The 13762-nt window shown below is 37.7% G+C and overlaps 1 protein-coding gene across 3 annotated transcripts in view; it reads left to right on the forward strand.

Annotated features, from left to right (window-relative positions):
* The window catches only part of TDRD5 (tudor domain containing 5), an 86417-nt gene that overhangs the window by 56984 nt on the left and 15671 nt on the right, over nucleotides 1-13762 (forward strand). For all 3 annotated transcript variants that reach the window (XM_032862606.1, XM_032862605.1, XM_032862604.1), the window contains exons 11-14: nucleotides 141-207; nucleotides 5726-5926; nucleotides 6384-6542; nucleotides 8527-8688. In XM_032862606.1, coding sequence (XP_032718497.1) covers nucleotides 141-207; nucleotides 5726-5926; nucleotides 6384-6542; nucleotides 8527-8688 — 589 coding nt within the window. The remainder of the gene's footprint in view (nucleotides 1-140; nucleotides 208-5725; nucleotides 5927-6383; nucleotides 6543-8526; nucleotides 8689-13762) is intronic.

The raw sequence follows: 13762 nt of genomic DNA on the forward strand, positions 1-13762 counted from the left end.
ATAAGACATTATCTTAAAAATGCATGAATAAAATACTCTGAAGTGGTGTGAATAGCTAAAATCAAGAATGGGTTAGAGATTCTGTGAAATATATTTAAGAATACGATTCAGTAATTCGTGTATTTGCTTTTCTCTTACAGGTGCTGCTACACAAAGCTTCCAGCTCAGGCTATCCCTTGTTCTTTGGCTTGGGTGAGACCAGTAGAGGTATGTTTGTTCCCCATTTAATCAGCAAACATTTGATGTTGTGAGCAGTTCTAGGATCTCAGGATACAGAAATAAAACAAGGAATGAGCCCTACAGTGAGAAGTCACTGTAGATACTCTGGAAGGTAGACGTGGAGATAGAAATCAGGGTGCTGTGTCATATTTGCTGTAGAGCTGTTTATAGTGTGCGCTAGGGCTGCAGAAGGAGGAGTGCGCTTCTCTCTCGAGGGTAGTCAGGGATGACCCTGCAGTCGATGTGGTTTGGAGTAGAATTTCGAAGGAAGACTAGACAAAAAAAGAAAGACGTTCTAGCCAAAGGGAGGGTAACATAAAATACCTCAAATTTGAGAAATGATAAGTGGCTCAGTTTGCTTACATGGCAGCAGAGGAGCTGGTGGATGGCGAGTGATGTGAGAGAAACAGGCCCTGAGTGGGGATGCATGTCTGTGTTCAGGAGTCCGGACATTGTCCTTCAGATGCTGGGGAGCAACTAGAGGACCTACCTAGGAAACCACCGTACTCAGTTATCTGTTTTTTAAAGGATCCTCTAGTAACGTAGTTGTGTGAGATGACTGGAGGGGATGAAGCAGGAGGAATTTTCATCCCTGTAGATATATTTCTTTATGTAGTTATCAATATCATGCACCTAACTTCGTGTTTTTCCCTCAGAACTCTTTTATCATTTTTTAAAGATTTTATTTATTTATTTATTTGACAGAGAGAGACAGAGATCACAAGTAGGCCGAGAGGCTGCCGGCGGTGGGGGGAGTAGGCCCCCTGCTGAGCAGAGAGCCTGATGTGGGGCTCGATCCCAGGACCCTGAGATCATGACCTAAGCCAAAGGCAGAGGCTTAACCCACTGAGCCACCCAGGCACACCTCCCCCCCCTTTTTTTTAAGATTTTATTTGAGAGAGAGTGCGCACGAGCAGTGGGAGTGGCAGGCATATGGAGAGGGAGAACCAGGCTCCCTACCCTGGGATCATGCGATCATGACCTGAGCCAAGGACAGATGATTGACCCACTGAGCCACTCAGTCACCCCAGAACTCTTAATTATATATGCCATACATACTTACTACACTCCATTTGTCTGTTTAACCTTAAGTTACCAGTTGCTTACATACTACATGGGTTATTACTCCAGAAAATTATCTGAGGGGCGCCTAGGTGGCTCAGTCATTAAGTATCTGCCTTTGGCTCAGATCATGATCCCAGGGTCCTGGGATTGCGGCCTGCATCAGGCTCCTTGCTCAGCGGGGAGCCTGCTTCTCACTCTTCCACTCCCCCTGCTTGTGTTCCCTCTCCCATTCTCTCTCTCTCTCTGTCAAATAAATAAATAAATAAAATCTTTTAAAAAAATTTTATCTGAAAACCACAGTACTGAAGAAAGAAAAATAAAACATTACTTATTATTCTACTTTTCAAACACATTCAATTTATAACTTTGATGTTTCAGTTGCATTTATTGCGTGTTGGGGGTCAGTTTTTGTAGGGTTGTCAGGATTACATAAAACTAATATTATTATTATTATTTTTTTTAAAGATTTTATTTATTTATTTGACAGAGAGAGATCACAAGTAGACAGGCAGGCAGAGAGAGAGAGAGAGGGAAGCAGGCCCCCCGCTGAGCAGAGAGCCCGATGCGGGACTCGATCCCAGGACCCCGAGATCACGACCTGAGCCGAAGACAGTGGCTTAACCCACTGAGCCACCCAGGCGCCCCTATTTTATATTCTTAACTCAGCATTATTATAGCATAAATTATTATGTTACCATAGTTCTCAATTTTAATAGATTCATATTAATCTATTAGGTAAATTTATATCATAGATTGATTAATTGTCCCTTTATTGTTAGACATTCAATCTGTTCTGATTTTTAAAAAATTTTTTTATAAGACTTTATTTGTTTATTTGACAGAGATCATAAGTAGGCAGAGAGGCAAGCAGAGAGAGAGAGAGGAGGAAGCAGGCTCCCTGCTGAGCAGAGAGCCTGATGTGGGACTTGATCCCAGGACCCTGGGATCATGACCTGAGCTAAAGGCAGAGGCTTAACCCACTGAGCCACCCAGGCACCCCTCTGTTCTGATTTTTGAGTATGTAAATCATGTATGCAGTTATAGTTTTTGTGCAAGTAAGTATTCAGGATTGTGTTTTAGGGTGCATTTTAGCCTTGGTTTCTTTCTTCCATCAGGAGCTCAGGGTTAAATTTGACCCACTTGGAGCCAGTGTTCATTACTGTCACATTAGCCAGATGGCTTCCATTTTCCTGCCTCTTTTTGTTTTCTTATTTCCTTCCTGAAGTGATTCTGACCTTAAGGCTTTTGCTCACTCTGTTCCTTGGAATAGCTTGTTCAAAGCATTCTTATGGTTGGCCCGTTTTTGTCACTCAGATTTAAGCGCAAATATTATTTCCCTAGAAGGACTTCCTTGACCAGCCAATTTAAAGTACACGCTCCTACTTTAGTCATTCATTGCAGGTTATCTTTATAACACTCTGATATTATCGTAATTATTTGTTCACATACATGGTGTAAGCTTCTGAGATGAGGGGCCTCCTCTCTAGTGCCTGGATCAATGGTCGCGTCATGGTAGGTGCTTAATAAAAGTCTTCAACTAAACGAATGAATCTCAACTTTTTATCTTTTTTTCTGGTTTCAAAAATAGTTAATGTGTTTGGTAATGGCAGAGTAACAACAGAATAGCATGGTGGGACTAATACTCCCATAGGCAAAATCCAAAGCAGGCGGAAAAGCAGAGATCTACCCTTGGGAGTCAAGCTGTAGGTGGTAAGATCAGGAAATTTTCAGCTTCTATGCTGGGGTCAGTCCCCCAGTCTGTAGCCTTGCTGGCTTGAAGAGTTAGAGGACATTATTTGGGACTGGCAGAACCGCTAGGAGTTATAGGAGAAATACTTGAAGGGAGGGGGCCACAGGATGGCTGTTTCAAAATCAGTGACTGCCATCTGCCCATATCCTTAGACAGCTACTAAACTCTGTAGGCAGTAGAACCCAGTGGCCCGAGTGGAGCATCACAGGCTTATCTATTCTTTCTTTTTGTCACCTTGCATGCATTATTTTGAGAAGTTTTTTAATCATTCTGCTGACACACTATATTATTTTAGGGATTACTCTAGGAAATACAACACATGTTGTAAATAGCGATCCAAAGACATTAGAACACTTTCTTTAACCTCCTCTTCTGATCTATTTTTGTTGTCTAATTATTGTTTTAAACCCCTCAAGAAACGGACTACGTAAAATGGTGTTCACCTAAATTTAGTCATGTGTTTCTCAATTTCCTAGCTCTTCATTCTTGCCGCCCAAACCCCTTGAGAACATTTTCCTTTTGTTTGAACTGTATCCTTTAAGATTTCATCTTGCGAGGGTTTGCTGATGGCAAACTAAGTCATGTGTACCTGGACACAAAATTTTGCTCTTATTTTTGGCAGATATATTCACTATGATTTTAGGTTGGCAGGTAATATGTTTAGTGCACTGAAGATATCATGACAGTGGCTTCTGGTCTCCCTTACCTTATTGGAGAAGTCAGCCATCAGGGTGGTGGATAGTCCTCTGAAGGCAGTGTCCTTTTTGTCTATAACTGTTTCTAACATTTTCCTGTTTATTGCTGGTGTCTTCAGTTTTAGTATGTTTATGTGTGGATTTATGCTTATTTATCCTGCTTTGTGGTTCATTGAACTCCCTTTTTCTGTGCTTTGTTACTTTTTATTAAATCTGGCAAATTCCCAGCCACTCTCTCTTCAGTTAGTATTGTCTTTCCCCCATTATTCATATTTATATTCCCTCTGTCTCTGTTTCTGCATCTCTTTCTCTGGGACCACAGTTGAAAGTATGTTAAACTTTCTCAATTAATCTTCCATATTTTTTAAGCTCTGTATTTTATGTATTTCTCTCTTTCCATATTGCATTCTGGGTTTTTTTTTTTTTCTTCCCAAATTATCTTCCACTTTACTGATTTACCCTTTTATTCTATCTAACCTGCTACTGAGTCAATCTTGTAGGTTTTAAGTTTTGGTTTTATTACATTTTTACTCTCTAAAAGTTCTCTTTGTTCTGTAGTTTTGCTAGATGAATTTTTATAGATTCCTGGTCTCTACAGAAGCTTTCAAATTAATCTTTTTTTTAAGTGTAGTATGTTTAGTTGCTTTATAATTATCTAAAGTTTTTGAAGGTTTTCTTATATTGTTTCTGCTTGTTCTAACTTGTGATTAGTTGTTTCTTTGTATGCCTTTTATCTTTGCCAATGTGCTATTGATTGTCTTTGAAAAATTATTTGTGAGAATGTTTGAATAATATGGGATAAGATTGCCTACCTCTAGAGAGATTTGCATTCGCTTCTGCCAGGTACCTAGGAATACTCCCTGTCTGGAATCATGTTAATTTGAATGAACAACTTGAGGATTTGTCTACTATCCAGGTGATGTGAAAATTGAACTGCAAATCCACGTGAAGGCTAGTTTATTTCTTTTCCTTTTTTTTTTTTTAAATATTTTATTTATTTATTTGACTGAGAGGGAGAGAGAGCACAAGCAGGGAGAGGGAGAAGCAGGCTTCCCACCAAGCATGGAGCCCGACTCGGGGCTCGATCCCAGGACTCGAGGATCATGACCTGAGCCGAAGGCAGTCACTTAACCAACTGAGCCACCCTGGTGCCCCTCTTGTCCTTTTTAAGGCAAAATAGTTCCCACTTTTCCTTTAATTCTCTCCTGAGAATCTTTTTTTTTTTTTAATTTTTATTTTTAAATTTTTGAAATAAACATGTGTTTTTATCCCCAGGGGTACAGGTCTGTGACTCGCCAGGTTTACACATTTCACAGTACTCATCATAGCACATAACCCTCCCCAATGTCCATATCCCCACCACCCTATCCCATCCCCACTCCCCCCAGCAACCCTCACTCCTGAGAATCTTTCAGTCTCTTGACAGTTCTTTGATGCTTTTGGACATATTTAGAAAATATTTTATCTAGAATTTTAGTGGTTTCTGTGGAAGGATTAGTCCAGTAATTTAACTTAATCATTTCTGAAAATGAAAGTGTTTCACCACATAAATAATAAAGGTTTTGGGTGCCTGGGTGTCTCGGTGGGTTAAGGCCTCTGCCTTCGGCTCAGGTCGTGATCCCAGGGTCCTGGGGTCGAGCCCCACATCGGGCTCTCTGCTTGGCGGGGAGTCTGCTTCTCCCTCTCTCTTTCTGCCTGCCTTTCTGCCTACTTGTGATCTCTATCAAATAAATAAATAAAATCTTTAACCCACTGAGCCACCCAGGTGCCAATAAATAAAATCTTTAAAAAAAAAATAAAGTTTTTTTCCATAATCACATTTTAAATAATTTTTCCTTTACTCTGACTTTTATCCTGCAGTGTGTAATTCTAGTACTTTTATGGCTTTATTTTTACATGAAAATCTCTAGTTCATCAGGAATTTATTTTTGTATGTGGTTACGATAATTCATGTTTGAATTTGTTGTCTGAATTTCATGTCTTGATTGTATTTCAGGAACATTGGACATCCAGAGCTATTTTGCAGTTTCAGAAGTTGTGTGGTTTGAAGCCATTAGTGGGGGTAGTGGATGAATATGTAGATGGAATCCTTAACATTTTCCTGTGTGATACATCATCAAATGAAGACATCTATTTCCATCATGTCTTGAGAACGGAGGGCCATGCTATTGTATGCCGAGAAAATGTCCCTTCTAAGGTGGAGCAGTCTGGATGTGTTTTGTAATATATTTTATTTGCTTGAAGGTGTAAGATAATTTAATAGAGGTTATTTGATGTATTCTTTAATCTTAGAGATATCTGTGAGATGCCTGCCTTCTTAATACAGAGCAGTCTCTTAATTTTCAAATGACCACAAAAACTACCTTTGGCTGATGAGAGTGTAAATACTTTTAAGTAACTGATTTGAGGATTCTGTCTTTCCTCAAATAATTTCTTTGAGGCCTTCTTAGAGAAGACAACACTCTTGTTTTGCAGATGTTTATGGTGATGTCTGCATCACTGTTAATAATTTTTGTGACTCGGAAAAATTATCAATATGGAAAATTTTTTAACTGTTAAATTTTAGAAGATAACATTTCCACATTTGAAAATTATGAAGTGCTAAATTTTTCACTTTTTCCTTAAGTGATTAAACCCTTTTTTTTAAATCCCAGGGTTTCAGAGAACTCAACCCTTTAGCTTTATATACTAAATCCAGTTCAGGGCCGGAGGATGTGGTTCTGACAGAACTGGGTTATCCTTCCCAGCAGCACTATTTTAATGAAGACCGAGAGATAAGTCCACAATCAAAAGAGAGTGAATTATATACCCTGGTAAGAGGTTTTTGCAAAAATTATTATAATTCTTTCTTATTATTAACATTTAATGAGTTCTTATATGCCAAACACTATGAAAAACAGCGTGAGCATAATATGTAATTTAATCCTCATAGAATGCCTGTGATATAGTTGCTGTAATCATCCTTGCTTTATAGGTGAGGAAACTGAGGATTTCCAAACCTAGGAAATTTCAGGAACTTGATGCAATGATCTTAACAGTACCTTGTCTCTCATTATTTGCTGGTTTAAATCTTTGCTACAGTCATGCTGTCTCCTGTACGATTTCTCACATATATTAAATTCCATTACTGCCTTGGTACAGTTGTGACTTCACCTACACTAATCTAATTGCTGTTCTTTCTGCATATCTCAGATTTTTCCAGTGTTCTCATTTTTTATTTTTTCTGTAAGTCTTTAAGTGACTCCCACTCACAGTTATAACATTATTATTATTACCACTATTACTGTTCCATACTATTCCACCCAACAGTAGTAGTAATAAAAAAAAAATAATAACAACAGCAACATTTATTGAACTTGAACTACATGGGAGGGACTGTTCTAAGCACTCTCATGTGCTAATTAATTTTATGATCACTTTACCAGGTTGGTGCTTTCGTATCCCTGTTTTAGATAGAAGTAAAATGAAGCACCAAGTAGAGACTTACTTGAGACTTTTGAACAAATAAATGAACATGCCCTCTGAGTCTTACATTCCTCATGACAACAAGTACTGGGCTAAGAATATAGGATGTATTAGATTGAGAGCCAAAGTGGTTTTGGGCCCAGGAAGGCTTTTTATTTTCACTGAATAAAATATTTTGCCCAAATATGTTTTATATATCTGACTTGTAAAATAAAATTGTAGAGATAATCTTATGTTTTTAGTAGATATTTGCTAACTATTAGATAAAAAGGGAAGGCCAGTTTGACCACTGGGAGATTAGCCTGTTCTGAAAAATAGGTATGAATGTTTAGTGCTGCATGTTTGAAACAGATAAGAATATTAGATTTCTACTTAATGTTAAAATTAATTAGGCTTATTTGGCCCTAACACTTTCTAAAGCCTGAATTTTTCTTAATCATTATAACTTGATTGGAACAATTATGTTTCCTGATTCTTAAATAGTGATTTGAATACAACCTTTATCATCACTGTGTTATATGTTCCAATAATCATATTTCAGTCTTGAAAATGAAATAAGGCCATCTTTTGTGCTAAAGAGATAAGAATTAAAATTCTTTTATCCCACCCCAGCCTGTATCCCATGGACTTCATACACATACACACACACACTTACCCACCGACTCCCTACCTGTGTATACCCCGTTCCCTGTAATTGCTACTCTCTTTAAATCCTGTTTGTGTTACCTCCTTCATTGCATCTTTTTAAGACATCTTCCTCCCCAACAATATTTTGGTCATATCTCTGCAATGGCTCTACACTGAAGGTTGTAGAGTGATTATCTGATTTTGTGTCTTTCTGCTGTATTTGGAGTTCCTTTATTTATTTTTTTAAAAAGATTTTATTTATTTATTTGACAGACAGAGATTACAAGTAGGCAGAGAGGCAGGCAGAGAGAGAGGAGGAAGCAGGCTCCCTGCCGAGCAGAGAGAGCCCAATGCGGGTCTCGATCTCAGGACCCTGGGATCATGACCTGAGCTGAAGGCAGAAGCTTTAACCCACTGAGCCACCCAGGTGCCCCTGGAGTTCCTTTAGAGCTGCAATCCTCAGTATTCATCTTTACATCCACAGAGCTACCCTGCACACATTTCATAATGCGTGCTCCGTAAGTGTTTGTTGGCTTGAACTAGTTTAGCAGGATAGGAAGGTGTACAGTCATGGATAAAGTTAGAAAATAATGTAGCATCCGTATGAGCCATAGTGAAAAATTCCTCCCAGAATGTATAGGCATGCAGATTTTAGAAACAGCATTAGTATGGAAAATAAAATAATGTCTCTTTCATATCTACTAGCAAGATATTAATGATGAAAAGGCTTTCAGTCACCTTAAATCTGAATTAAACGAGCCATTAAAGGATTCTGAATTCAGTTCTTTGGAAAACCAAGATAAGTGCTGTGAAGAAGACCCAACGTGGTCCATCCCAGAGCTAAAGGATCTGAAGGAAGAAAATGAGGTAGGAGAAGGAAGGAGTTTTTTGAAAATGTAATTCATATACTGAACTCATAAGTGAAGGGGATGGGAATGAGATCGCTCTTAAAATTCTGCTTTTGGTGTCATCAGAGCATCTTGCACAGATGAATTACATTTTCTCTTCAGCAGTCACCAATATGAAAGTTGAAACAACAGAGCCTTGATCACAAAAAAGGAAAGGCATTATCTGGCTTTGAGGTGTTAGTTTCTATCTCGTTGCTTTGGGCAGTCTTCAAGAATTTTGTGGTGATTAGAAATGAGTACTGAGCTACAGTATCAGGAGAACACAACAGGAAAAACCTCGACAGCTTTTGAGGATGTATTTTATTTTTATTTTAACCTAATGTTTACGTACACATAGGGCCCCATAACCCCTTCCTCTACATTTTGTATTTCACAGAGCAACCATTTTCATCTCTTCCAGATGCTGCTTTTGGAAGAGCATTAAATAACATGCTTACATTGTTATTTCCTGAGCTTTCAGTTCTACACCCTTCTGGAAAAGAGGAAGGTTTCCTTCTCTTTCATCCTTTTGCCTACCACACACAAATGTATCCTTTCTGTCCCCGGTACCCCATCTTACTAATGTTGTACCACCCTTTCCATTAGATCACTGTTCAGGGTTTACATTATTACTGTAAATGCTATTGACAGTCAAGTAGTATGCTGTGGCAACATCACAGATTTTTGTGTAAAGGTAATGAGGAGTGATGTGGTAAGTGTAGGCCAAACTGTTCTTGTTGTTTGTTATCTTGCCAGCCCTAGGTCTTATCAATAATTTTCATTTCTAGCCATTCAAATAGATATGTAGTAGTGTCACAGTGTGATTTTAACTTGCATTTCCCTAATGAGTGTTGTTGAACATCTTTGTGTGTGCTTACTTGCCATCCATATACATACTTCTTGGGGAAATGTCCAAGCCTTCTGCCCATGTTTTAGTTGGGTTGTTTGTTTTCTTGCTAGTAGATTTTGAGAGTGCTTTAAGTCTTCTGAATCCTAGTGCTTTGTCAGATATGTGATTTTCAAATGTATTCTCCTGCTTGTAGCATGTCTATATTCTCTTTATAGTGGTTTTCATACCACAGAATTTTAATTTTAAGAAATTCCAGTTTATCAGGGTTTTTACTCTAGGATTTTGATGGATTCCTGTCTCACATTTAGGTCTTTGATCCATTTTGAATTTATTTTTGTGTGTGGTGTAAGAGAGTGGTCCAGTTTCATTCTTTTGTGTATTGTCCAGTTTTCCCAGCACCATTTGTTGAAGAGACTCTTTTTTCCACTGGCTATTCTTTCCTGCTTTGTCAAAGATGAGTTGACCATATATTTGTGGGTCCATTTCTGGGTTCTCTATTCTGTTCCATTGATCTATGTGTCTGTTTTTGTGCCAATACCATGCTATCTTGTTGATTACAGCTTTATAATACAGCTAGAAGTCTGGAATTGTGATGCCTCCAGCTTTGTTTTTCTTTTTCAACATTACTTTGGCTATTTGAGGTCTTTTCTGGTTCCATACAAATTTTAGAATTCTTTGTTATAGCTCTGTGAAAAGATGCTGGTGTTACTTTGATAGGGATCGCATTAAATTTGTAGATTGTTTTGGGTGGCATAGACATTTTAACAGTATTTTTTCTTCCAATTCGTGAGCATGGAATGTTTCTCCATCTGTGTGTGGGGGGGTAGAGGGTGTCTTCAGTTTCTTTCCTAAGTGTTCTGTAGTTTTCAGAGCACAGATCTTTTACCTCTTTGTTTAGTTTAATTGCAAGATATCTTATAGTTTTTGGTGCAGTTGTAAATAGGATCAGTTCCTTGATTTATCTTTCTACTGCTTCATTATTGGTGTGTAGAAATGCAACAGATTTCAGTACGTTGATTTTCTATCCTGCGAATTTGCTGAATTCTTGTATCAGTTCTGGTAAATTTTTTTGTGGAGTCTTTCAGTTTTTCTAAATAGAGTTATCATGTCATCTGTCAAGAGTGAAAGTTTGACTTCTTCTTTGCCAGTTTGGATGCTTTTTATTTCTTTTCGTTGTCTGATTGCTAAAGCTAGGACTTGTAGTACTATGTTGAACAACAGTGGTGAGAGTGATATCCCGGTCATGTTTCTGACCTTGAAGAGGATATTAGCTGTGGGTGTTTTATGTATGACCTTTATGATATTGAGATATGTTCTTTCTAACCCTACTTTCTGGAGGTTGTTGTTTTTTTTTTTTTTTAAATCAGGAAAGGATGCTGTATTTTGTCAAGTTCTTTTGCTGCATCTATTGACAGGATGATATGATTCTTATCCTTTCTTTTATTAATGTGCTGTATCACATTGATTGATTTGTGGATTTTGAACCACCCTTGCAGCCCAGGAATAAATCCCACTTGGTCATGGTGAATAATCCTTTTGATGTACTGTTGGATTCGATTAGCTAGTATCTTGTTGACAATTTTTGCATCTGTTTATCAGGGATAGTGATCTGTAATTCTCTTTTTTAATGGGGTCTTTGTCTAGTTGTGGAATCAAGGTAATGCTGGCCTTGTAGAATGAGTTTGGAAGTTTTCCTTCCATTTCTAGTTTTGGAACAGTATCAGAAGAATAGGTATTAACTCATCTTTAAATGTTTGGTAGAATTGCCCTGGGAAGCCATCTGGCCTGGGACTCTTATTCATTGGAAGATTTTTGGTTATTGCTTCAATTTCCTTGCGGTTATGGGTCTGTTCAGGTTTTCTGTTTCTTTCTGGTTCAGTTTTGTTAGTTGTATGTTTCTAGGAATTAATCCATTCTGTTTCATTGATTTCTGCTCTAATCTTTATTAATTCTCTTCTTGCTGGGTTTAGGCTTTATTAGCTCCTCTTTCTCCATCTCTAGGTGTAAAGTTAGATTGTGTGTTTGAGACTTTTCTTGTTCCTTGAGAAAGGCTGAATTGCTTGCTTTGTACAATAGGACTGCCTTTTGCTGCATCCCAAAGGTTTTGAACAGTTGTTTTCATTTTCATTTTTTTCTTTGAATTTTTAAATTCTTCTTTAATTTCTTGGTTGACCCATTCATTTATTAGTAGGATGCTCTTTAACTTCCATGGATTTGAGTTCTTTTCAACTTTGCTCTTGTGCTTGAGTTCAAGTTTCAAAGCATTGTTGTCTGAAATTATGCAGGGAATGATCCCAATCTTTTGGTACCACTTGAGGCCCACTGTGTTTTCCATTCTGGAGAATGTTCCATGTGCACTCGTGAAGAATGTGTATTCTCTTGCTTCAGGATGGAATGCGCCGAATATACCTGTTAAGTCCATCTGGTCCAGTGTGTCATTCAAAGCCATTGTTTCCTTGTTGATCTTATGTTTAGATGATCTGTCCATTTCAGTGACAGAGGTGTTGAAGTCCCCTACTGTTATTGTATTATTATCGATGTGTTTCTTTAATTTTGTTATTAATTGGAATATATAATTGGCTGCTCCCACGTTGGGGGCATAAATATTTACAGTTGTTAGATCTTCTTGTTGGATAGACCCTTTGATTATGATATAGTGTCCTTCCTCATCTCTTATTACAGTCTTCGTTTTTAAATCTAATTTATCTGATATATGGGTTGCCACCCTAGCTTTTTTTTTTTGATAACCATTAGCATGATAAATTGTTCTCCACCTCTTCACTTTCTATCTTTGCATCTACAGTGAATTTCTTGCAGATAGCATATGAATAGGCCTTACTTTTTTATCCAATCTGATACCCTGTGTCTTTTTTTTTTTTTTTTAAGATTTTATTTCTTTATTTCAGAGAAAGAGAGAGAGGAAGTGAGAGAGCATGAGAGGGTTGATCAGAGGGAGAAGCAGACTCCCCACGGAGCTGGGAGCCTGATGCAGGACTCGATCCCAGGACTTGGTGATCATGACCTGAGCCGAAGGCAGTCACCCAACCAACCGAGCCACTGTACCCTGTGTCTTTTGATTGGGACATTTAACCCATTTACATTCCGAGTAATTATTGGAAGATAGGAGTTTAGTGCTATTGTATCACCTGTTAAGTCACTTTTTTTGTATGTTGTCTCTGTTACTTTATGGTCTGTATTACTTTTGGGCCCTCTCTTCACTTAAATTATCCCCTTTACTATTTCTCGTAGGGCTGATTTAGTGATCACAAATTCTTTTAATTTCTCTTTGTCCTGGAAGGTTTTTAATCTCTCCTATTCAGAATGACAGCCTTGCTGGATAAAGTATTCTCAGCTGCATGTTTTTCTCAGTTAGCACCTGAATGTATTGTGCCAGTGCTTTCTGGCCTGCCAAGTCTTTGTGGATAGGTCTGTTGCCAGTCTTATTATTTCTACCTTCGTTGGTAATGGAATGCTTGTCCTGAGCTGCTTTCAGGTTTTTCTCTTTGTGTCTGAGATTTGCAAGTTTCACTATTATATGTTGGGGTGTTGACCTATTTTTATTGATTTTGAGGGGGTTTCTCTGTGCCTCCTGGACTCGAATGCTTGTTTTCTTCCCCATGTTGGGGAAGTTCTCTGCTATAATTTGCTCCAGTATACCTTCTGTCCCCTCTCTTTCCTTGTCAGTTTTTTTCCTTATGTATTTTGGAGTTTTATTGTCAGGTGACATGTATTTAGGATTGGTATGTTTTCTTGATGAACTGACCCTTTCATCATTATGAAATGTCTTTATCCATAGTTACTTTCTTTGCACTGATGCCTATATCAGTAGTGATGCCTACATCCGTATACTGTCTGATAACAGTATAGCCACTCCAGTTTTATTTTTTTAACTGTGACATAATATATCCTTTTCCATCTTTTTACTTCTGACCTACCTATGTCATTATATTTGAGATAAATTTCTTGAGACAGCATATAGTTTAGTCATTTCTTAAATCCATTCTGATGATCTGAATTTTATTTAGTATGTTTATACATTTTACATTTAATATCATTATTGATATATTTTGATTATAGGTCTACCATTTTAATGTTTTTTTTTTTTTACCTCGGCTTTTCATTCCTTTGCTTTTCCTTCCTCCTTTTAGTGTTTTTTTTTTTTTGTATTTTTCTTACTTAGTATTCTTTCTTAATAGTTTGTTTT

Source organism: Lontra canadensis, unplaced genomic scaffold, assembly GCF_010015895.1.
Source record: "Lontra canadensis isolate GAN:19392208 unplaced genomic scaffold, GSC_riverotter_1.0 scaffold24, whole genome shotgun sequence".
NCBI classification, from domain to species: domain Eukaryota; kingdom Metazoa; phylum Chordata; class Mammalia; order Carnivora; family Mustelidae; genus Lontra; species Lontra canadensis.